Genomic DNA, 26510 nt, shown 5'->3' with positions numbered 1-26510 from the left:
CACATTGCCCATGAATCACACAGCTGCAGAGTTGGACAATGCCCATAGTTATGCAAAGAAGGCAGTATCTGCCTCCAGAAACTTCTAATTGCACGCAAAAGCAAAAATAATTGCACCCTCTTATGCACTCACAAAACACAGGAATTGTGGGCAGCAAGGAAGGTAGGGGCTCAGAGTTCAAGAAGAGCAGAAACTTTTCCACCAGATGTGTCTGTTTATCATGATTGGTGCCTTAATTATGCACTGCACAAACACACACGTGTACTTGCATGTACATGCGTGCACATACATTCTCATTTTCTTTTTTACCTGACTGAAAGCAGAGAGAACCCTATCAGTGGAGTTCCTATGCTGAGTTAGGGTAAAAAGCAGAAAGCCCACTTTACAGGAGATACAATGAGTGCCTCTGAGAACTGGAGGCCTCACCCTCACCTTTTCTGGAAAGCTTCACTGTCCAGACAGGGGCTGTGGCTGAAGGAGGAGTGGCACTCGACCGGCATGCTCAAGCGGCAATAGATCATGTCGGCATTGCTATTCTGTGTGCCAAATGTCTTATGGGTCACCTTGAGACACGGAGGGCTGTCCATGGTGCCATCAATCCTCATGACCTGGAAACATGACGAGTCCTTACCTTGACATACCAAAGGGCCTGACCTTGACCCAGTCCCTTTTTCCCTCGTGGACATGCACATGGCAAGGCATTCTGTGAACTATAGAAGTAAGTTGTGTCCAGTGATAACCAAACTATGATTCTCATCATTACTTGGGCCTTGTCCTGTAGGAAGAAACAGATCTGCTCCTGGCTAGGGAAATTAGAGATTTAAAAACATGCTCACTGGGTTCTCTGTAAGGCCAAGGGTGGAGAATAAATGCCAGAGGGGGGTGGCATCTGGGAGACACAGCATAGTGTCCATAGAGGCTAACCTTTTAGGTCAGGGGGCAAGTGGCTAAAGAAGATAATCTTTCCAAGGACTATGCTTGTCACTGGGCATGAAAACATCTAAGGGAAGGGGCAAAAGTAATCCCAAAGCTCGGGAAGGATGTCCAGCTCCTGAGGAGGGCACCCTCCCCACCCAGCCCAGCTCTCATCTCTGCCACAGTCATGGCCTGAAGGCTGAGGCTCCTGGAGCCTCCTCCTAATACTAGGAAATCAGCAGTTCCTAGGCACAAGCATTGCAGGGGGCAGAGTTAGGGGAGAAAAGGTCAGAAATCGATTTTTGCAATTTGTGTGTGGAGAGGGAAATGGGGGGATACAAGGGAAGTGAACTGAGGCTTACAGTAATAATTTTCTTATAATCTGAGCCTCTTCTTTGCTCTCTATAGAACTGTTCTTGTCCTGGGTCCTATAAGAATACTTCAATTCTGTTTTTCTAAGTAGAGGGCCTCTAGGGGTTCATGACCTCCAACAGTTTAAGAGTCACTTTTCTAAAGTAATGGTTAGGGAGGAATCAGAGAGAGAAAAGTCTCTACTATTTAACTGAGGAAGAAAGTGGGGCATTAAGGTTGATGCTTGCTGAATTCAGATGGGAGGATGAGTTAAGGAACTTACAGTGAGGTTGCAGCAAACCACTGAATCTACCTTGACTAAAGCTGCAATGGGGCTGATCTGTCTGGCATTTTTTTTAAAATCAACACTCTCCCCCTATCCACCACGGAAAAACCATGGTCTGTGAACCAAAACAGAGGCAAGTCTTAGTCGATGTAGGGCCAGAACTAAAGTTAGGCTCCTTACAATCTTTGGCTCCTCTCTGCTCCCCCTAGAAAACGGGGATAGATTAATCAATGATCAGACGTCAGCTTAAAATCCTGGCAACACCATCAAAAAATTAAATAGGTCCTACAAGACATCAAGTCATGAGTGGGTAACAACATACATGTTCAGTATATATAATCTTGAATATAGGTATGGAACTTTAAAATTTTTTTTTAATAAAAAAAATTGTTTCAAGAGACGAGGTCTCTCTCTGTCACCCAGGCTACAGTGCAGTGATGTGATCATAGCTCACTGCAGTCTCGAACTCCCGAGCTCAAGGGATCCTCCCACCTCAGCCTCCCAAGTAGCTGGGATTACACGTGTGAGCCACCACACCCAGCCCGAACTTAAAAAAAGAAAAAAAACAGAAAAGTTTAAGGTCTCCGAATACTGTATTACTAGGACAATACAGTATAGGAACATCCAGAGCAAATCCAGTGGCCCAAAATGTTGAGAGTTGATCTGTAAGGTTTTATGTGCAAGGCTGATGTCTCTCGTAAGATGCCACTGAGCTGCCCCAATTAAGATGCCTGCAACTGCAGCTCTGAGGGCCAGGGGGGAGGTGGCTGGTAAGTGGCCAGGGCATGGACTTAGGTAAGCAGCTGCCTGTTGACAGGAGACTTAGGGCAAGCTTAGGGCCTTGGCCCACCTGACCTGCCAGGGCCACACACATTGTGTAACATTACCTCTATGTGTGGATGATCCTTTGGCACGTTGACAAACGTCGGGAGGCGCTTGCTGAACCACATAGCAACATCTCTGTTCATGTTGACAGCAAAAGGCTCAAAGCCCTCTTGGAGACCGCACATGGTATAAAACTTGAAGGTACTGGCATCTGTCCCGAGATTCATGCGGCCAATCTGAGATAGCCCCAGACAGCAGATGGGCACGAAGCCTGCGGAAGAGTTAGAGAGACCTGCTTTAGCCCGAAGGCACCATCCCAGGAAACTCTGAGGAAGCTGAATCTTTGCTTCCTTAAGGGCTTTGACTCCCAGTAGGAAAGATGGGACACAACCCGTTCTTTCTTTCTTTCTTCCTGGCACATAAAATCAACAACAGGAGGCCACATGGAGACCACCACTGCCCATGGTACATAGGAAAGATAAGACAGCTTGGTTCAAAATGACTTGGGAAAAGCAATGATCCAGTTAAGAATATTTGTAAGATATAAATAAATATCAACTGGAAAGGCAAAACCAGTAAGAGAAAAAGTGAAATTCTTTATCTGTCCCTTAGTTAAAATTGATCTTAGGCCCTGGGAAAATTTAACTACTACCCAAAACAATGCAGTGAGCCTAAAGAATGACTTGGTGAGATTTTTTGCCACAAAAACAAAAAGATGGGTAACTATGTGAGCTGATGAATATGTTATCTTGCTGCACTGTAGCAGCCTTTTTACTATCTCTATGTATTTCATAACATCACGTTGTATACCTTAAATATACAAAATAAAATTTATTTAAAATAAAAAAAGGATGACTTGGTGCAAGTTGCCTGACTTTTCTGGACCCCAGCATCTTCCCCAGTGACATGAGAGGTCCTTCACATTTCGAGAGTAGGATTCTAAGGAGTTTTAAATGCTAGCACTATGATTGTGCTTGTTAACAAAATACAATTTACAAACACCCAGTTTCCTAGCCCACTCTCCTCCTCACCTACTCAGGAAGGCAGAGTTTCAAGCAGGAGCCAGAGAAAGCTCCTCTCTTCCTTCCTACAGCTATCATCTCTCCAAGCTCACATCTGTAGCTTGATCGTATTAAAAAACTACCACTCAAAACAGACCAAAGCAGAAGTTCAAATTGTTTGGTGTTCTTGTTTGTGGGCTATTTATAAATCATAATTGTGGACCAACAAATCAGCAACACAGGGAAAGCGCTAATTATGTTGGATTTGGGAGGATGTGAGAGGCAGGCAGGTGGCTGGAGGACCGCTGGAGGCTGCAGAGAGCGCCTGGAAGGGTAGGAGAAGTTCTGAGGCTGCTGGATGAGGCAGGGGCTGGAGTTCCCTACAGAAGAAAGTGGTGTCACTCCCTAGGATAAGAGTGGTCATTTCAGGGGACATTTAAAAGCCAATTTTGGGAGCATTTACATCTAACAGTAAAAACTTTCTTTCATAGACACCAAGGCCAAGATGCACTCTTCCTAGATGGGAGGCTTATATACTGTTATCTAAGCCACGAAGTTTCTATGTAAATAATAAGTTACATAAGTGAAACGTAAATCTCTTGCAAGCTATGTGGTTGATTTTAGAAACTATAAACTCACTTAGGATACAGACGTGTTTAATACCGTGTCTAAATAAAAGAGAATGTCAATGCAGTCCTAGCAAAATGGCAGTGATGTTTGTAGAAAAAGCCTCCTTGCAGCACTGCCAACTGAGGACAGACTAGGACCCCTACCTCTCAGGACAGTCAATGGACTGGTCCCTTGGACAAGCACCTGTGCATGTAACATCCTGAGCACTGCTATGCTTCTGGTATTTTTGTGATAGGGGCTGCGATGGATGAAACCATCTCCTTTCTATAGACAGAGATGTTTATAAATAAAGAACCTTTGGAAATCTGATTACAGTGTAGAATAAGAATTGCTTGCCAGTAAAATTCCTAGGCTCCGCATTGGGAAAGATGGTTTTGCTATGTGCCATGACAAGATGTGAAGGAAGAAGAAACTACCCCAATCCCAAGGAGCTTACAGAAATGGGGACAAGGAATGGAATATAAAAGAGGGGATGTGTTTGCTGCAAACCATACCTAATCTCAAGACAGTATTTTAATTATTCTACTAAGGGAGGTAACTAGACCAAGAAAACCACCAGTATAGGTTTATCTTGGAGCCATGAACATGAAGATCATGAAATAGTCCAGCCCTGATGTGAGCACAGAGTAGGACAGCTTAAGAAAACCTCTCTATTCCATTCTCCATGAACCTGGATGGTGCAATAAGCGAGCAGCAGGGGTAAAAGCCTCAGTGGGAAGCAGCAACAATGAAGATTTGACCTCAGGACATGAAAATAATGTCCTAGTCACAGACCCATTGACAATGTAAGGGGGAAAAGGTAATAATTGCATAAGACTTCTTTTTTTCTAAGGATGTTGAGCTCCTCTTCATTCCTAAGCACCAGTAGAGAGGACAGCACTTTAATAAAGCTAAAACTAAGAACATGAGGAGTTAATGGACTTGATCACAGTCACGGGAAGGGCAAGCGACAAAAATGGGATGAGATCCTTTATCCTCGAGTCATAGGCCAGCTGCCAGTCAGTGTGTGAGAGGGAGTGAGTCTTCAGGGGATGAATGCCCCAGATTTAAACAGTAGTTATGACCAGGGCCAGAGGACTGCATTCACTAGAGAGTAAAGTGTTGTCCCTGTGGAGCAGAAGCCCTCTCTACAGGGAGAGTTGCACACTCCATGGGAAAAGACAGGGTAACAAAAGTCATGGATGCAAGAGCAATGGGAGGCACAGAGTATTGGGGACCTCCAGGAGGCTAAGTGGGCGCAGCTGGGCCAGCTCTGGAAAACAGCAGCAGAAAAGCTAAATCGAAGGCTTGAGTCAGAAAAGAGAAAATCCGGAAGGACAGAGAGGAAAGATTAATTCTCATAAAGCACCAGCGCTTTCTCTTGGAGAAAATGATTCGATAACTAGATACATTTAATCAGCTCCCTCCACCTGGCTAAGAGGATCTAGCTAGTATCTCCATTTCTAAAACTTCTTTATTTGAGGCATTTAAAAATCTTGTAACTTTATAACTCTTCATGAAAGACAGATAAGGGGGAACAACCATGGCATGATAAACCACAATAGCAAATATTTACCAAATACCTTGTAAATGTCAGGCTTAGTGCTCTACAGATACATCTCATTATTACTCCAATTTTACAGATGAGGAAACTGAGGCCTGGAAAGTGGACTGGGGCTCAACATCTGCTACCTGGTAAACTGCAGAGTCAGCATGTGAACAAAGTTGCCTGAGCAGGAGTCCACAGCAAGCAACGGGGACTGAAGCCAGGATGCCTGCTTTCTAACTGTCGTCTAAGCTAACTTGTTTTGAGTTACATTGCTTTTCAAATGATTTTCCAACGTGTCAGGGAGTTCACCTGTTTGTCTCTAGATTAGACAGATGGAGACCCATAACCACAACACGCTCCAGGCCCCGTAGAGGAAAAGGGCTACCTGTACACAGCTCACCACATGGCTCTCTAGAATTCACCTGGATAAAAGGACCTACCGGGCAAGGTCATGTGGCATTACTATCTGTCATATAGAAGGATTTCCATGTTGCACACAGCTTAATGAACCCATAGCCTCAAATGAGATTGGAGAAGAAGAAAATATAATAAGAGGGCAAAGAATACCACCTCCCTACATGCATCCTAATAGATATGATTATGCTGACAACTCTGAAGAGGTTTGAGAAGAAAATTTGCAAAAGGCACAGTCTTCGGCCAAGTTGCATACAGTTCTTGTCCCAGGAAAGAAATGGCAAGAATATATGCATTTACATTTTGTACAGGACCCCCAGTTCTGATACACTTGGTATTATAAGGCCTCATACTGGTTTTCTGATTAGGAAGAGGGAGAGCAGGGGGGTAATCTTATAATTCCAGGAGATTGCAAAGAAATCAGCTCTCTCAAAAATCCAAAGGACAGATCCACTTTCAATCCATTTTAAACTAAAGGAAGACATAAAAGAGAATAGCTACCAGCAAGGGAAAAGCTGACATCTTAGAGAGAGGGAGGTAGATGACTGCTCAGACCATTCCTGGGGTGTTTCTGGGAGTTTCAATCCAGCAGCACATGCTATACCCATTCCTTCCCATTTCCTGGTAAGCCTTTCAAAGACAGAGTTACAGGAGATGACAGGGAGATGGTCACAAGCCTTGTAGAAAACAAAGGAAACAACAGGCCACGCTCCCCTGCCACAGCTGCTTTCTGAAACACAAGACCCATCTGGAGAGAGAATGACAGGGGACCCTGGGTACCAGCGTGTGTGCCTGCAGATGGCAGTGACACTTCCTGCAGATAAGTTTCATTTTCTGCCTATTGAAAAGCTGCCAACAGAAATGAGGGATCTGTTAAACCCGACAGGTCAATGGGCAGGAACAGCCTGGGAGGCTGCCCCTGCAGACACCAAAGCTGTAGCAAGAGGCAGCATGTCCCTCAGGGGAGTGCCTGGCAGAGAGGCAGCACAGGAGACCACACCAAAGCCTCTTCCAGATGTCGCATTCTGAGGTCTAGCAGAATGTTCAGGATTTTATGTTCCTTTCCTTTAAAGAGAGGAAAAGAGAAGGCTAATAGCAAAGGGTTTGCCTTGGAGGCTTCTGAGCTCTCAGATACTTCTAGGTGACAACAGTGAGAGCTGTGATGGTCCAGTCCAGGGACCAGGGGAGGGAACATTAATTAGAAAATTCTAATGAAGCAGATAAAGGCATATAATCTATGATGCATAAGAGGATGGAAATGACAACTTGTAAGTAAGCCAGAGGTAAAAACAGCCATGAACTACAGTATCTGTCCCCACTGCTTCCCCAAAAGGGCAAAAGGCTTCCCATGGCCCAGCTCCCACTGGGGTAATGACTGAAATCAAAGCTGACATGCTGGTGACCAGAAGAACACAAGCACGTCGCGCATTTTGCTTTACGGGGTGGGGGGAGGTAGGCGCTACAATGCATAAATTGTTTTATTTTCAACAGATGCTTTTCTTAACAACTCAAGGCAAGAATTGCTACCTCTTTCCACTTGACGCAGAGAGAGGAGAGATGCTGTGTGGTTATTCCAGGCCTTGGGGCTACTGTTATCAAAGAATGGCATGTCGACTTCCTTATAACTACCCTTCCACCAACTCACAAGGCATTGCAGAACTTCCTTATAACTACCCTTCCACCAACTCACAAGGCATCGCAGAACTGAAAGAGCTTTCCAATTATCTTGTCTCTGTGTTATTAAAGGGCAATATGATACGACAGTATAATGTGCTAACACATTACAGTACAATTCTATTATTAAACAGCATCCTAATAATACTTTGTTTTTCTGAAGGTCAAATCACATCCCTGTACACAACAGGCCTATGGGACATCACTTTCATTAAATACAGATGCTCTCTCAAAGCCGGGTTATGCTCAAATGTCCCTCCCCTCTATAGTATTCCTCTGCTCAAACCCCATTATGGCCCCTCATTTCCTAGAGGGTGAAGTCCAAGGGTGCTTGGCTCAGAGAAGACAATAGTTTCTTGAACGAAAAGGCTGAGTCTCAGTATTTGAGCCTATAATCTGCACCTTATCTACCTTTCCAGCTTCATCATCCATACATTCCACACACAAATCTTCTACCCTTTCCTATAGCTTCCTGGAGCCACAGAACTACTCTTGTTACATCCCCTGTCAGGACTAGCCTTCTCCTTACACATAGACATCTCGTATTCTGTAGTTAACATGCAATTCAAATCCCATTCATATAGACTTTTCATTCTGTATTAGTCACTTGTCATTGATAACTTACTGCTCTGCATTATTATCATCTTTTTTACAACTAAAAAATGAGCTCCTTAATACTGCTACTACTCACATTTGCATATGCTTTAGACCACTGCTCTCACACTTCAGTGTGCATGCAAATCACCAGAGTGTCTCGTCAGAATGCAGATTCTGATTCTGGTCTGGGGTGGGGCTGAGAGTCCTCATTGCTAACAAGCAGACCATACTTTGAGTATTAAGGCTTTGGACTTTACAAAGTTCTTGTAACTCTGCACAACATATGAGATTCTCATCTCCTCCTCAGAGTTCAACAGACAAGTAACCTCTTCCAGTTCACACAATAGCAGGGCCTGGAAAAGGCCCTGATTTTTGGACTCTTTCTACCCCAGGGAACGACTTTCTTTGGAGATGTGCCTGAATCTCCTAGGCTGTTTTCCTCCTGGCCTCAGAGGGAGGGCACTGCATGAGGTGGGTGCTTGGAAAGCACCTGGTGGTCCTTGTACACTGCCCTGATGTCCACCCACAGAAATCCTCTCCTTTGCCTCTGAACCAGCACACAGGCCATTCCTTCTTCTGGCAACATCATTCTCACCTGTCTCCAAAAACAGAGTTATTTCTTTAAAATTTTGATTTTAAACCTCTTTGGAAGGCATTAAAATATGACTCCATTTGACTTTAGTCATTTGTCTTTTTAGGAAAATACAATGGACTTGTAAGCTTTTTATTTCTCCAAATATTTGGCTCTTAGAAAAACCTTGAAAGGATGAGAACACATGAACACAGGAAGGGGAACATCACACACCGGGGCCTGTTGTGGGATGGGGGGAGGGGGGAGGGATGGCATTAGGAGATATAGCTAATGTTAAATGACGAGTTAATGGGTGCAGCACACCAACATGGCACATGTATACATATGTAACAAACCTGCATGTTGTGCACATGTACCCTAAAACTTAAAGTATAATAATAAAAAAAAAGAAACACCTTGAAAGGTACAGTTGGATATGCATACTTTAAACAATAGATGTCTGAAAAAAAAGTGCAAAAGTCATTTATAAAGCTAAAAACGCTCTGTAAAGAGCATGTATATTACATACACACAGTTTCATGTATTTGTGCTCTCTTGCCTATGCAGTTGTATTGTTTTAGCTTTCTAGGTAGGAAATGTTTCTTTCTGTAAAGTCTCAGAAATTTAGGGCTACAAGGAGCCCTCATCATCTACAGAGATAAAAATGAGTTCCTAAATGGATAAATAAAGTCAACTAAGATGTCCTGGGTAGGCAGAAGCAGAGGCAGGTGAGCGTCCAGGTCTCCTGATCCAGCACAGCCCCCTTCTCGTCCGTGAGGAGGAAACAGTGTGGCAAAGCACCAGGCATAAGGGCATTCACACAGCAGGTGTTAAGTCACTGCCGTTGAATTTTATATCTGGGAAGAACATTAGATTTTATTTCATCAATGCTTTTATTCTCTGATATAGATGAAGAAAGTAAAACTCAGAGAGGTCAAACAGATACTCCTTGGGAGCCAATGAGCTTGTTAGGAGAAGTCTACTGACTTGCAGTACACTCTTTCCCCTATATACCAACAGTCTTGTGTACATAATGTAGTTATATAGACAAGAAATAATAAGCTCCACTTCCTCCTTTGTGTAGCTGGAAGCGTGCCCCTGACTGTGGTCTATTCATGGACATTAAAAAATGCAACTCTGGTTGGGTTTCACAGTGTGTCTGAATTTCAAAATAAATTGTATTTCATTCAAGGAAATAGCTAAATCTAACTTTTGTGTTTCAATCGTTCTCTTCAAAGCATCAAGTTCAATTACACAAACATGCAGACTGACAATTCAAATCAGAATAAAAGGATAATTCTTTAATTCACTGATTTTTCTCTCCTGTCAAGGACATTAGTCATATACAATAAGTGTTTTCTTTGTAATACTGGGAAACCTGGAGAATCTTAAAATGCCAAGACACAGGGGAGGGAATTAGCTTCTTGGTTAACCTATCTGAGAGTTCAGAATGTGTATGTATGCTGCACACACCAACTATCACTATTATCTCCCCTAATTCTTTGAAATTGCTAGTCTATGGGATCGTCTTCACCATTAGGGTTTTCAAATATGCAAAGGACAGTGTAGACCGAATAAGGAAGCAGAGCAGCTCGCTCAGCTCTCCCTATATTTTCCTCCAGCCTCATGGAGCTGGGGTTGGCAGAGGGTGTTAGATTTACCATTCTCAATCTCGTAGTCAGCGAAGGCAAGTTCAGAGCCTTTGTTGGTGATCAGCAGCTCCCCATTCAGTGTGAAGATCATTGAAGCATCATCCAGGTTAATCATACATCCGACCACATCCCCTGGCTGCCAGGTACGCCCAAAATACCCACTTCCTTGATGCCAACGCTGGCCCTAGAAAACAAGACTCTAGGGCTTAGAGAAATGGAGTCTCCAGAAGCCCCAGCAGCTGGAGAAATGACCATATCTTCGATATCTCCTAACTAGTAGTGGTTACATGATTTCTAGGGGACACTCAAGGATAACCAACAAGGAGGAGTGGTCTATGTTATAAATGAAACCAAGACACACAAGGTAGCCCAAGTCTCTTGATTTCTAGTCACAGCTATGGCAATAATCAGGATTCTCTCTAGGGAAAACTGGTAAGATTTCCTGACATACTAGCTGCATAGTGATCTTTGTGTCACCTCTGGAGTGGAGTCAATGGGCTTGGGTGCAAAAGCAGATATGAAGGTGATTGTAGAAAGGATTTGGGGTACAGTGCTCCCCTTCAACAGAGTGAAGAGCAAAGAAACAGTCACTAGGAGATGCCCATTCAATGTCTACATTAGCCAGTGGTGGTGGTCACTCACTTTGAAGCCAGAGATCCAGTAATTTGAGCTTCCAGAAAAATGTTTGGAGAAGGAAAACTTGGTCTGAGGATGGGTGTTTGCTAGATATATAAACTCACCCTGTTGCCTTCAAACACAAAGGCTTGGTCATCGGCCCCCAGCTCGACATCAGGCCGACAGCCTGGCCTGGCCCAGCCGACTCGCATGTCTCCTCCAGTCACCACCTCAAACTCAAAATACCACTTTCCAGATCTCACTGCGTAAGATCGCTCTACCCGGAAAAATCGGATCTTGTCTATGCTGACCTTCTCCACAGCCGAGTCAGCTATTGTGAGAAGGAAGGCGAACAGAGGGTGTGGAAGGGAAAGACAGAACATAGACCTTTAATAATTAGGTAGCACTACTCAAAAGAATTTGATGAGAACATCTAAGACTGACCATAGGTCGACTACTATCCAATATGGCATTCTGTTCATGATGATCGTCATCATCATCACCATACAAGCTACCACTGACTGAGGGATTGCTTCATAGTAGATCCTTTAGAGACCACTTCTCAGTTTTCCCTCACAATAATCCTATGAGGTAGCTAATATTGTCCTCATTTTACTGATGAAGAAATTCAGGCTCAAAGAGGTAAAATCATTTATTCAACATCACAGAGCCCATGAACAGAGGAGCAAAGGTATAAACCCAGATTGGACTTCAAAACCATCCCCTTAATGACTTACAATTCTGCCCCTGTGGCCTACTGTGCCTCCTGGGGCATGGGATGACAATAACAGGCTCATCAATTTTAAGCTGTTGTTCAGATTTTAATCTGAACAAGCTTTTAATTTGGAGATGTGATTACCTGATCTAAAAGTAAGCTGATATTCACACATTTGGAAAGTAAGATAAAAAAACAGTGACTTGGTTTTTGATCAGGTATTCTGAAAAGCTCAGCTACCCTAGAAGATAACCTATTCGTTGTGGGAATAAGTCATAGAAGTGTTCATTGCAGAAAATCTGTCAATGGGATGATGGTTTATATCAAACATGGTCTCCCCGATAATAATAAAAAAAATCACACCATTTAGTCTAGTGCTCTTCAGCCCCAATACTATTTCCAATAGTACAAGTTAGACCTATTTGAAGTTAGGATGCCCCAAGAAGAGGACCTGTTTAGTAAACTGGGGCCGGAATAAACACTCTCAACTCATTACCTAGTTCTTGGTCTGATGGCTCAATGTTATACCCGTAACCAACAAAAGTGCGCACAGCTTCCCGCAGGCTGTCCCTGTTTGACTTCTTGGTACGCTCATCCAGTAATGCATATGGCACCAGACGGGGATTTCTTTTGTTCTTCAAATCCTATGTGAAGCCAGAGAAAAAAGGTGCCAAGAAAACATTTCACCTTCACCACAGCTCACCCTATTCACATATTACCAGCAACAGTCCTGGCTTTCTGGCCGCTCTAGGTCTATTAGCTCTTCCCTCAGTGCCTTCACATTTAGCAATGTACATATTTGCCACTTCTCCTCCAGATTAAATGAGTATAAATGGAAACATTTTACTAATGCTCAAAGCTAGCATTAAAAAACACTTTTGGCCGGGTGTGGTGACTCATGCCTGTAATCCCAGCACTTTGGGAAGCCGAGGTGGGTGGATCACTTGAGGTCAGGAGTTTGAGACCAGTCTGCCAACATGGTGAAACCCCATCTCTATGAAAAATACAAAAATTAGCTCGATGTGGTGGCACATGCCTGTAATCCCAGCTACTCGGGAGGCTGAGGCAGGAGAATCACTTAAACCCGGGAGATGAAGGTTGCAGTGAGCTGAGGTCATGCCACTGCACTCCAGCCTGGGCGACAGAGAGAGAGTCTGTCTCATTAAAAAAACAAAACAAAACAGAAAACACTTTAAATAACACCAGTCTGTAAATAAAATGAAGCATCACAGAATTGGTTAGAAACCTCCATTCCCAAGGCAAAGCAGCTGGAGATTTGTATAATGATTTCCCTATGGAAGATCACGTCATGATTTAAGTTGCTATAGCCTCCTCATGACAGCTTAACAGCCTTCATGGAGAAACATCGGAAAAGGTGGCAGAGCCACAGTGTGTTCATTTTATGGCAGAGGACACACATTTGTAGTAATGTCCCTCTCGGTTCCTTAGGAGGGACTAAGAAGACAATAGGGACAATTGTAGTGATAAGTCACCCAAACTCATACGTATAACATGCTGTTTTGAACCTCCTTACTCCGCTGCTCCTCCTCCCCCCATAGTTTGCATAGTTGTGCTCTTCCTGGCTTCCAGATGTGTGACTCCGGTATGAATTAACTAATGTGCACACAGCCACTCCTGAACGTCCCTGATACTAACCCTACCATTGGTGATTACTAAGATGAGAGAAACCATCTCAAGGAAAGAGGTGTGCCAGGTGGTTTGGGACTAAACTCTGTCTAATTTCTAGCTGTGCTCTGGCTTTCAGGCTGCCTCCTGCTCAGGCCAAGACCTCTGCCCAGAAATCGTTGGCCCAATGGACTGAAGTAAGGAGGCAAAAGCTTTTGGGCAGGCTGGTTTGCTGCTGTGCTGGGCTAGCTTCCCCTCCATTTCATCCTCACCAGTAGATACGTGGGACTATCCCAGAAATACTGCTGAGCTATGAAGTGACTATTACAAATTCTGTCCAGCCCCATGATTCCATAAATAATGAACACACTGAGGTGTGAGGGATAGAGTGCAAAGGCAACCTCTTCCTTCTGATCTAACACACACCAAAGCAAAACGGCATGTGGATGATCATATCTTCTAAGTTTTCCAGCATGCCTGACACAGAATTTCTTACCTGTTGGATGCCATAGGTCCATCCTTGTTTTATTCTGTCTTTTGCCCAAACATTGTGTGCATTTTCTGCAAGCTTATCCACTAAAATTTCTTGAGGAGGTAACAGCTTCACATCAGACAAATCCAAAGGGGCTGGCTTATAGCCGTTGGACATCATATAGCTACAAGTAAATGTAAAAGTATACATTTTTAACAGATCTCCATGAGTTTCTCATTCCGGATTTTAGACCAAGAGCACATGGTAAGAACGCTACACAAATAAGGCTACAGTCACAGGTCCCACTCTTTGGCTGAACGAATAGCTCAGCTCTGTTTCAAGTCTATAGATGAAGCCCCCAATCTACCATCCTTCTTCCCAACATATGTAACATATTTCAAAGAAGACTTGAAAAAAGCAGATGGTCAATACAAACCATCTTTATTTCTACTAAAACTACTTCTGTTCTCTAGAAATAATGGGCACGTTCAGCATGCTGCAGCATTACCAGAAGCCTGTCATCCCACTACAAAAACACAAAAAGTCAAAACCAGATTGGCAAGAACAAGACCTTGAGTCAAATGTCTCCTTATAAATCAGCACAGAATAATCACTCAGTCAAAAAGTAAAGGCTAAACTTTTACTTTCGGAATTAAAAAAAAGAATGATGTCAGAGTATTTTTGAACTTAAAGTGATCTTAGCAGTTAGCTGTCCAGTCCAAGAGTCACAGCCTCAAATGTCTGTAAGTTGACTGACAATGGGAAGAAGTGGAAGAGCTCTACGTAGACACATCGTGTAAATGCAGAAGACTAGGGCACACTGCGGAGTGAAACCTTAGGAAAGCAGACTGTCATAGCCATGTGGGAATATGAGTTTAAAGGTATCTATGGCCCTAGGGCCATTGACTGCCTAGGCCAGAGCCAGAATCCAACAGTGATGAACCACAGACCAGGGCTCAATCCATCCAGGACCTCTGAGCAGCATGAGATGCAGGGTCTATTGTAGGTAGGTATAAGATAAAGTTCTGCATCCACCTTTTCAGGATGCTGCCCTTGGGCAGAGTCAGGATGCACTGACTGTTGTGTCCTGACCTCAGCAGCTCTGGCCAGCAGCCTGTTCCTCCACTGCAGCCTGTCAGATGTGCTTTTCTTGGTACTAGGAGTTGCGTGTGTGAGAGTGGATCTTGGAAGTTTAAGAGGAAAGAAGGGGGAAGATAAACGTTTGATTAAAGCTGGCACTGCTTGGCTCCTAAGTAATGATGACACCTGTGTGTGAATCCATCTGCATATCTGCTGGCATGCATGAGAGCAAACAAGCAAGGGAGCCAGTGGATGTGCCGCTGAGCAAGCATTTGAATGTGCAAGGACAAGAAATGTGCAACTGTGTCTGAATGTAGTGGGAGAGAGGCAGAGCAGGACACAGGCAGATATAGGGGGTCAAACGAATGGTGGCAGAGATACCCCTTCCACAAAGGACTTACAAGGCTGGTCCAGTGCCAGAGGAGTGACTCTCTGTTATGGCTGGGAACCACTTTTCAGCTTTTGTGCTGAATGCTATTCTTATAGATCAAAGACAGTGCATCCATCTGACCTCCCGGCTCAAAACTAACAATATTAGTGTGAGGTCCAGGTGGAAGGGGCAAAGAGAGGGAAAACCCTGAAATACTTCTTCACCAGGCTTCTATGTGAGGGCTTCAGTGCCATCTAGGAAACAGAGGAGCCCTTATGAGCTGGTGCTAGCAACTATGTGGGCTGTTGTCTGTCTTGGTACCACCCTCCTGGATTAAAAATCCAGGCTGAAGCATTAAAGTCTTGAACCATTAAAAAAAAATCACCTACTTTTTGGGCAGTTTGACCTTCTTGAGATCCTCCTCAGCAGCTGGGTTAACATGAGCAATGTGGCACCCCAGGGCCAGGAGGGTTCTGTGACACAACAGAAGAAGACTAAGGTTAACTGCAGTGTTAGGAACAGCAGGAACCCTAATTCACATCCCAGTTGAAAATAGACAAGAGCCATTCATTTAGCCCAGGGTTCAGTAGACTTTTTCTGTAAGGGGCCACAGAGTAAATGCCTTAGGCTTTGTGAGCCATATGTCTCTGTCACAGCTACAACTCTGTGATTACAGAGCAAAGCCAGCCATAGGCAATATGAAAACCAATGAGCTTGACTCTGTTACAATAACAATCTATTTACAAAAATAGGTAGCTGGTCTGATTGTCCCAGGGGCCATAATTTGTCAACTCCCGATTTAGATGATAGCAAGCATAAGATTACAAAAGAGAAATGTGTTAACTGCCCCTCTTGGAGACATTTTTCTATTTTATAAATTTGCATTACAATTATATGCCTCTTCTAATTCCATGGAACAGATAGAATTCTAATATCCAGCCCACAGGTCAGCAAATATTTACTGCATGATGCCTGTAAGGGCATGAGCTGTGCTTAAAACCATGAAGTACAAAGCCATACCCTCAAGAGGTGCCAGTGTAATTGAAGGTATCCCATGTAAGCCTGTGGGACAAGGGACCTTACGGAGCATCGTTATGCCAACAAAACCACAAAGTTATAATGTTCTGCAGTGACAACTAGAGAACAGGGAAATACAAAGACAAGAGAACAGGTAACAAGCCCCCAAAGAATTCAAAATGGGAGATAACAATTTAGGCTAGAGAAGTTAAAGTCTAAATTAGGCCCATGGGTAGCATCACGGAGAAGCGAAAGTTATTTTAAAATTGAATTTTAGTGTATCAGATCAGGTTTCCCAACGGGTTTTAGAAATGCTTCATTTTTTTTTTCCTTTATTTAATGTGAACTGCAGGAGGTACTTGGTCCTTTGATTCTAAGTTTCTTTTCTGCCTCTTACTTTTTCCCTGTCCCTAGCAAATAGCAAATGGTTTAAGAAATATAGTCAATAATAATGGTGGATGGTTATGCTAAATCCTCTTGTGACATGATTCATCATCATCTCCTCTAATTTATCAGAATGTGCCATGTTTTCAGGCAAGAGACATATCTTTGCAGTTTAGTTATAATGCATTAAATCATCTATTCATTGTTTGCAAAACTTCAGCTCAATTAAATACTCACTTTAAGGTTTCAGTTGACATTTGCAGGTTATAATTCTTCTCAGTTTCGGGGAGCTTTGAAAACTCCACAAGGCAAGGGTGTTGTCTTTTATTGTCATCTCGTATCTAGGTGGTGACATAAGAAAGAATGTGATTTAAGTTTTGACAGCTGGCACTGCATGGGAAAACAGAACAGAACATACTTTGAAACATGGCCCAGGCAATCCATATCAGGCAAGAGAAAGACAGCAACTTGCTAATCGGCAAACAGATGATCTCTCTAGTCAATGAGACACACAGTCTCCAAGTTGCCAGTGGTTTGTGCTCCGTGGATTTATTTCTAGACAGGCATCTGCATTTCAAACATACTTTCCAAAAGAAGCAGTGCTACTTGTGGCAGCCATGCTCTTGTTCCTCCAAAATTCATGTAACCATAACGTTTCTGAAGAGGAACATTCTTCAGCATAGGACAGGCTACAGAATCTGGACCAGTGTTGTGCAGTAGAACCAAAAGTCAGCCACAAACGTGAAGCACATTTGTAATTTCAAATTTTCTAGTAGCCACATTAGAAAATCAAAAAGAAAAGTTGAAATTAATGTGTTTTATTTAACCTAATAAATGCAAAATAATCATTTTAACAGGTAATCAATATAAGAAATTATTTATGAGATATTTTACTTTTTCCCCCACACTAATCTTCAAAATCTGGTGACTATTTTACACTTTTAGTACATCTCAATCCAAACTAGTCACACTTCAAGTACATGTGACTCGGGGCTTTGTATTAGACAGTACACTTCTAGACATTAAGTAATTCATTCACTCAACAAACATTTGTTGAATGCCTGTACTACATGACAGACCCTGAGCTAGATATTAGGAGTTCAATGGTGAAGCCATCCTCATGTGAGAATATTTTATGGTAGCTATATAAATACACAAGTGTGGGAGTGCAGAGACCCTGTCAGTAACTAAGCTAGAATGTGTGTCATTTGAGAGAGTTGGCGTTATAGGAAGCTTCAGAACTCACCTATCCTTCTGCCTTCAGACATGACCTTACACAAATCATGGAACACAGTCAATTTACATTCTCTCTGAAAAATGATTTCTAGTGAAAGATTCCCTATCCTCTGAGTGTCCATTAATCTTAGTGACACATCTGAAAACCATATTAAACAAGTTCTGATTCAAAACAATGAATCAGCCACTTTTCACTATCCATACAGAGATGACAACTTTTTTTCTGAAGGAGAGATGTGAGTATTCTGAAGCAAGTGCTGAGAAACAGTGCTATATCCCGAATAAAATAAACCAGTATTTGGGATTAAGAAAGGGGAGACACTTCTGGTTCTGTCTGTGAAGACCTAGTCTCCTCAGTGTTCCTAACTAGTGAATGCAATGAAAACTAGGCGTGCAGCAGGAAGAACGGTTCCAGGCAACAAGACAATCCCACCCTCCACCCTAACCTGGCCCTGAGACACATACCTTGCTGAAAGTCCAGCCAAGTTCTATTTTATTCATTCCCCAAAGCTCATGGATGTTTTCAGCTAGTCTGTCTCGGATCTTTTCTAGGTGAGGTGGCAAAACAACCTAAAGCAAAAGGAGCAAGTGAAAAGAATCGATTGTTTTGAAACCTATCATAAAATCTATAGGAGTTGGGCACCCCACTTGAATTGGCACATCACCCAGGAGGAGCTGCAGTATCCGACCTCACTCTGCCTGACCCACATGCTCCCCAGCCCTCCTCCCTCTTCCTTTCTTGGCTTCCTCTCTGCTCCTTGCTGTCTCTCTGACCATTGCCTCTTAGTCTTTTCTGTAGGTGTATGTGTTGAATGTTCTTCACATGTGAATACTTGCCTCACCCTATTTCCTCTCTACATGTTCTCTCACCCAGTAGATGATCACTCCCAAGTCAGGCCATTTCTAACCATGGTCTCTTTTGAAGTTTAGACTCATGGTTCCAGCTGCCTACAGGATTTTTCCATTAAAGTGAGCTCAATATGTTACCCAAAGCTGAATTCATTATTTTTCCTTCAAAATCTTTTTTCTCCTCCTGTTTTTATTTTCGCTTTTTGTTGCATGGCCCCACTACCTCTTTAAGCCTGGAAGTCATCCTATTATCATTCCCCTGGCACTACTCCCCCATCTAACCAGTCATGAAACCTACCATGTTCATTTCCTAAGTGTCCTTCTGAGGGATTCCCTTCTCTCCATTACTGAACCTCATTATTTTCTCCCTGGACCATTCCAAGAGCCTTATAACTGGCCTCCCCAGCTCTCCACTGATCTATCCTCTATACTGCAACCAGTGGGACAAGTCTACAACAAAAAATCATGTCAAAACACTCTCTAGTGTCACCCAAGTGTTCCTTGACACTAAGACTAGATGTATTAACCACATACACAGTGCTCTTCTTTAGTTCTCATCACAGTCTCTACAAACACATCCTTTTCAAACTTCTTGAAATTCTCCCAAAAGACCACACTGTTTCACAGTTCTGTGCCCTTGCATATGCAACCTTAACCCTTATTAATACTCCCCACCATATACATCACACACACCCTCCACCACACACCCCCCTTCCTCAGCACCTGGCAAATACCTTCAACGTTTATCCTCCTTCATTTAGTTCAAATGTCATCACCTTTGAGAAGTCTCCCCTGATTACCTAAAGGGAGAGTTCCTCTGTATTTTCCTGGTGTTTTGCTCCTATCTCGCCACAGAGGTCACAAACTGGGAGCCTAAGTTTTGTTTCCTCTCAGATTTTTTATTATTATTATTTTCATGTTTATTGGTTGACAATCCCTAAGAAATGGGAGACTTCATATAAAATTCCAGATTTCTCGTTTCTTTTGACAACTTAGAAGATGGCTAACACGGGACCCACACTTTTGCCTGGCGTCTGTCAGCTGGAGCTGAGAACTAACCATCCATTTCAGGAGGACCTGCATGCTTGAGTGTCTATGGCTTTTCCAAGTGCATGGTGCAAGCTGCTGGTGGATCTACTATTCTAGAGTCCGGAAGATGGTGGCCCTCTTCTCACAGCTCCACTAGGCAGTGTTCCAGTGAGGACTCTGTGTGGGGGCCTCAGTCCCACATTTCCCTTCCACACCACCCTAGTAGAAGTTCTCCATGAGGACCCCACCCGTGCAGTAAACTTCTGCTTGGACATCCAGGTGTTTCCATACATCCTCTGAAATCTAGGTAGAGGTTCCCAAACCTCAATTCTTGACTTCTGTGCACTCACAGGCTCAACACCACGTGGAAGCTACCAAGGCCTGGGGCTTGCACCCTCTGAAGCCATGGCCTGAGCTGTACCTTGGCCCCTTTTAGCCATAGCTGGAGTGGAGTGAAGTGGCTGGGTCACAGGGCACCAAGTTCCTAGGCTGCACAAAGCAAGTGGGCCCTGGGCCTGGCCCAGAAAATCATTTTTTCCTTCTAGGCCTCTGGGAGGGGCTACTGCAAAGGTCAATGACATGCCTTGGAGACATTTTCCCCATTGCCTTGGTGATTAACATTCGGCTCCTTGTTATATATGCAAATTTCTGCAGTGGGCTTGAATTTCTCCCAGAAAATGGGTTTTTCTTTTCTATTGCATCGTTAGGCTACAAATTTTTCAAACTTTTATGCTCTGCTTCCTCTTGAATGCTTTGCTGCTTAGAAATTTCTTCCCCCAGATACCCTAAATCATCTCTCTCAAATTCAAAGTTCCAAAATGCCGCCAGTCTCTTTGCATAGGAGGAGCGACCTTTACTACAGTTCCCAACAAGTTCCTCTATCTCCATCTGAGGCCACCTCAGACTGGACTTTATTGTCCATATAACTATCAGCATTTTGGTCAAAGCCATTCAACAAGTCTTCCCAATCAAAACTTTACCTCATTCTTTGGAGCCCTTGTTGAGGCCAGCATCTTCTAGAAAACCCTATCTAACACACATGTTTCTGATTACTTAAGTCAGGAGAGGCAGCCCAGACAGGAGTCACACTCATGCTTCTACTCTCTGCCTGCTTGGGCACCAGCAGCCCTGCATCCATGGATAAGCTCCTTCAGGCCTTGGCCTTCAAGCTTCTTGTCTATGAAGGAGTCCAGAAAATGCCACAGTGGTATAAGGATTATTTTGAGCTGAAGACTTTGAAAAACAAATGATACAGGATGGGGCTTTTTCTGGACTCCTCTTATCTACCTAAAAAAAGAGCCACCCAAAAGAATTCAACAATTTTTTTCCCAGGGGAGATTGACTTCTACCACCAGAGAAAGGTCAGCATCACACCTAAACAGGCTCTATCACAGAACTATCGTATCTCCTATCTGTTCTCCTTAGGAATAATTTATTTTTCATCAAAGACACTTATTTTCCCAGAAGTGCCCTTCTCCCCTTCTCCTTTCCCTATTAAGATGGTATATAAGCTCCAAATTCTAACTTGCTCCCTGAGCCACATTTCTTTGTGAACTCCATACCAGGTGATTAAAATATTTTTTTCTCTTGCTAATCTGTCCATATGAGTTTAATTCACAGGACCCCAAAAACAGAACCTAGGAGGGTAGAAGAAAAGTTTTTCCTCCCTGACATCTAGAATACACAGGACCCAGATGATCTAATTCTTAGAATCACCTCTAGCTCACAACCCCCTCTCAATTTCCTATCAACATTCTCATTCCCCATTAAGGTACTCTGTGAAGCAGGCAGAGAAATACTGAAATGATATCAAAAGTGATATAGTTTGGCTCTGTGTCCCCACCCAAATATCATCTCGAATTGTAATTCCCACATGTCGGGGGAAGGGCCTGTTGGGAAGTGATTTGATCACAGGGGCAGCCTTCCCCCTTGCTGTCCTCATAATAGAGTTCTCATAAGATCTGATGGCTTAAAAGTGTGGCACTTCCCATTCGCTGTCTCTCTCCTGCTGCCTTGTGAAGACGTGCTTGCTTCTCCTTCACCTTCCACCATGATTGTAAGTTTCCTGAGGCCTCCCCAGCCATGCAGAACTGTGAGTCAACTAAACCTCTTTTCTTTATAAATTACCCAGTCTCAGGTAGTTCTTTATAGCAGTATGAAAATGGACTAATACATAGTCATTAGCCACAGGAGGTAAGAAGCAGACTCATGAACACATACACATGGATGAATGTAATAGGGTCATACGAATATTATGGGAAAAATGCATGCTAGAGAAAGTCTCTAGGCTAAAAGAGCTATATTGGGGAAATTATTAATCCCAAGTGCCTTAGAGGCATGGTCTCTTTTCATTTATTTTCTATAACACCTAGAATAGTGATTCAAATAGCCCTGCTGTGTAGAAAATGCTGAAAGCTCTTGCATGCCCCTTGTAATACCATGTGAATGTGTCTCTCTCAAATTACAGACCCTGGAGGGGAAAGAAAATATCCATTTAACAGCATTTCCAAAGCCCTTCACGCTATTCCGTTTCTCTCCCTTTTATTTTCCAACTCTTCTCCTACTTGCTCCTCCCTCTTCCCAGAGCCCAGCCATATGAGAATACGCATTGCCACCTGTCTATACTTCTACTTTGTGTTTTTATTTCTAGGCCCTTATTTATACCATTTCTTTTATATCACCCCTGGAGACCCTCCCTCCCTATTTAAGCTTTTTAAAGGCTCTAACTGAATTCCACCCTTACCACGCAGACTTCTAGAAACATTCTAGCCTAAAGGATTTCCCTAGTATTTACTGGTGCATACTGTCCGTTTTGCATTTATTACATTTGGCCTTTTAAAAAAATAATACATTTGCTTCTTACATCTTTATCTTGGTTGAGAATTCCCAGACAATAAATATTTCTGTCTATCCTTCACAGAATATAACACACGTAGCAGGTGCTCAACATGTTCACTGATTGAGAAATCCTTAAACACCCAATTGACGCACATGGTGAAAATGTGAGGAGTAATAATTGTTCACATTACACAACAATTCTGGAGCATGTATATTAAGAAAGGTTCAAAAACAAGAAAGAAAGAAGTATTTAACTCTATTGCTTCATCTATATTGGTTGCCTTCTGCGGGCAATTTGAACCTACCTGACTGGTGTCTACGGGGCATGGGATGAAAGAGGCTTGGGAGAGGAACTGGGTGGTACCCAAGAGATCTCTAATGCCATCAGCATCACGTTTATATTCTTTGACAGGCTCCAATCTCATCTTCTCTTTTGGAAGTAAGGCTTCATAGCAAGGGGCATAGCCAGAGGGAGGCAGGAACTTAAACTCTCCATGACGTCCACCCATCAGGAAACGTACTCTGTCATTTGAAGATAGCAGAAATACAGAGGTTAAAAAAAAAAACAATGCAGCTCAAATAAGTGAAAATTAAAGATCAGTCCCTACCTCCCACCCTCAACATAATTTTGTTGAGAAGTGAATGACTTCAGGTTAACCACAGCAAACATCATCCAGTATGTAACAAAACAGCAGAGGGGTAAGTGAGCATCAAGGCTGATCCTCAGCTGACCCATCACGGCTAAGTTCCTAAACATTTATATACACAAACCACTAGGTTTTTAGAACCAAGTTTATCTGTACTCTAATAGGTAAATAATTACTATAGATATTATTGCAGTATTGAAAAACATAATAGTGATAATGAGATTATTCTCTGTAAAGATCATATAAAAATTACAGTGTGATAACTTCAACTCTTCTTGAGGGAGATTATTGACACATCAGTTAAAGAAAGCATGATGTAACTATATGGAGAAAGTATTAAAATCTTATTTTAATATTCAGGGGAAAAGACTAAGTAACATTAGAGTATTAATCACAAATGGTACATGGCTGGCGAGGTTACTTAAAAATGTTACACTGTGGAGACTGCATTTCCCTGAAGCAGCCATATGGGGGCGACTGTGAGGAGGCAGCCATGGCTGCATGGGCACAGATGGGCATCAAGAGTTTGCTCAATGGGATCCCAGTGTCTTTCTTAGTATCATCCTCCTGATAGTACCCAGTCCTGACACCCTGGCCCTCCTCCTGCAGTGCTCACTGGGACTTCCCAACGAAGTGGGGAAGGACACTAAAGGTCTCAGTAATAGCAGGCAGGCTCAGATTACCACCAGGCAGAAGTCTTTCAATATTGTAATTCAGCATTCTGGCTGAAAGTCAGCCTCATATATATGGGTTAGGTTAGAGTTAGATTGGACCCTAAAGTTCCCCATGCAAAAAGAAGGTGAAAGTAAGCTATTTCAAAATGATACTTCATACGATCTCAGGTTTATAATCAGAAATAGAGCTTTCACAAGTCAACTGCAACCACATTAAATTGATGAGGAAATACAACCAGTTTTCCATAATTAAAACTTGGCAAGATATGGAGCTCTGGAGGTTCAACAGTAATTGAACACTGGAAAAAAGCCAATATATATGCAGTGTTTATGTACAACATTCATTCCCCTGCCCTTCTCCATTGAACAAATCTTTACTGATCCCATACAATTAGCACTTGCTTTTGTACTGGGGATTCAGCAATGAACAAGGTATATGGCATCCCTGGTGTCACAGAGCAGGTATTCTAGCAGACAAATAGGTGTTAATTACTGATTGGGAGACATCTGATGGGGTTTTAAAAAGGGAGATGTGAAATCACTCAGGTAAGGGGTTGGCTGCTAGAGATGGTGTCAAGGAAGGCCTCTCTGACATGCGAGTTAACTCTGAGGGGTAAGGAGAAATCAGTGAGCTCAAGATCTGGAGGAAGAGCATTTCAGGCAGAGGAACAAGTGCAAAGGCTCTGAGGTGGAGAAGACCTTGGGTGGATCAGATTAACAGAAAGGAGGGTGGCGTGGGTGAGAACACCATGAGCCCGAGTGGTAGGGCTGTATCAGGCAGGGTCTATGAGCCCTGGCAAGGAGGTAGGATTGTATTCCAAATGGAAAGCTGCTGATGGGTTTTAACGTAAGGAAATATAAGATTCTCCTAGTTGCCCTATGCAGATAGATCTGGGGACCAATTGGGAGACTCTTGAAATAGTCAGAGGGAGATAATGGTGGGTTGGACGGAGGTGATCCAAGCAGCCACATCCAGTTTTGTTTTGGAATTAGGCTTGTTCGGAATTGCTCATGGACTGAGTGTATGTGTGGAGGGGGATGAGGTAAACGGAGAAAAGTTATGATTTGGCAAAACTTTCACAACAGGATACTTTCCAGTGGGCCTCACTTCCTTTCACTGGAACGTTCTGGTAGGGCAGCCTTACAAGATATTCTCAGTGTTGGCTGCATAATTGTGATGGTGGAAATATCCTAATCGTGAAACTGGAAAATAAAGCCTCTTTAAGTAAAGAGGTGCTAAGGTTTTTTTCCTTCCCAATAAGAGCAGACACTTTATCTGAAAAGCATTTTATAAAATGCTGTTTTAAAATTAATTATAGAAATCATACGAAACCTCCCAATTTCCTATTTTAAGGTACTCAGTAATAATGATATAGAGTTAGAATCACAATTGTCCCTTGTGAATGCGCCTACATTAAGTGTTATGTAATAGGACACAATCTATGTGTATTAAGAATTTGAACAATGAAATTAAAACAAAATTGAGTCATTAGCCTGCAGTATTACTAATTTAGTGAAGCTCAGGAAATAATGACTAAATCTTAAAATTATTTGTTGAGAACTTCCCAATTCAACTGCAACATAACAGATTGTGTACTGACATATGCAAACCATGGGATAAAATTGGATCTTTCTGGGCAAAGAATTAGTGTGGGAAATTTTCTGCCTCTCTCTTCTCATTGAGCATCTTTCCTGTGAGCAGCTGAATGCCTAGTAGCTTGTACAGCAAGTAAGTGTATTCCATTACTCACTAGCATATGGATTCCAAGAACAAGTAAATGATCTCTTATGAGGATTTCTAGAGGAATTTAATTATTCATGAGCTCTCTTGCTAATTGTTGAGTTTCAAAATTTCTCTTAGGTTTTAAAATCTGCGGATAAGATAACAAATCAAGAAAAGTAGAGTTTCAGGTAGCATTTAATGAGAACAATGCTTAGTTTTTATATTCAGTTATTAAAAGGAGACTGATCATTTGGTTGTAAATCTGAATCTTATCTTCTCTAATGGCCACATAAACTGTAAAATAAATTAACACAGGCAGGAATCAGTGTTTACTGCATACTGAAGCTTTGGTCTTTAAACATCATCGTGCAGTGCTTCACTGGGTAGAAGAAAAGGTCCTGGATTGCTTCAGAAGTCCTGCAGATGACAGTCCCTGTGCCCTCAGCAGGCAGATTGAACAGACAATGGTCCAAGGCACACCCACCACCTGTGGCTCCTCCCCTCACTGCCTGTGAACAAACTGCCCAGAGTCTGTGAGAAGCGATCCAACAAACCGCCACAAATATTGAAGGTCCCCTTTGTAACTTGCCCTATGAGATCCAGATTGATGAGATCAAAGGTAATAACTAGGGAGATAAAATTCAGGTTTGAAGGGAACGACCGAAAGAAGGTAACAAAATACCTGAAACTCATTTTAATTATCTGAGTATATGAAAGTGGGCTCCCCTCTGTCTCAGAGTTTTGGTTGAGGTCCCACAGTTAGATGTATGAATCCATAACTCAGAGGATGC

The 26510-nt window shown here is 42.7% G+C and overlaps 1 protein-coding gene across 2 annotated transcripts in view; it reads right to left on the bottom strand.

The window, feature by feature from the left end:
* Positions 1-26510, bottom strand: part of RYR3 (ryanodine receptor 3) — a 563020-nt gene that overhangs the window by 220629 nt on the left and 315881 nt on the right. For both annotated transcript variants that reach the window (XM_034938474.3, XM_057299827.2), the window contains exons 20-29: positions 22981-23197; positions 18425-18529; positions 16961-17064; positions 15712-15795; positions 13897-14056; positions 12271-12418; positions 11185-11390; positions 10454-10628; positions 2440-2648; positions 433-608 (exon numbers count right to left, since the gene is read on the bottom strand). In XM_034938474.3, coding sequence (XP_034794365.3) covers positions 433-608; positions 2440-2648; positions 10454-10628; positions 11185-11390; positions 12271-12418; positions 13897-14056; positions 15712-15795; positions 16961-17064; positions 18425-18529; positions 22981-23197 — 1584 coding nt within the window. The remainder of the gene's footprint in view (positions 1-432; positions 609-2439; positions 2649-10453; positions 10629-11184; positions 11391-12270; positions 12419-13896; positions 14057-15711; positions 15796-16960; positions 17065-18424; positions 18530-22980; positions 23198-26510) is intronic.

Source organism: Pan paniscus, chromosome 16 (genome assembly GCF_029289425.2).
Source record: "Pan paniscus chromosome 16, NHGRI_mPanPan1-v2.0_pri, whole genome shotgun sequence".
Taxonomy (NCBI): domain Eukaryota; kingdom Metazoa; phylum Chordata; class Mammalia; order Primates; family Hominidae; genus Pan; species Pan paniscus.
The sequence above is the reverse complement of the archived record's forward strand: the minus strand, read 5'-3'. Positions and strand labels throughout refer to the sequence as shown.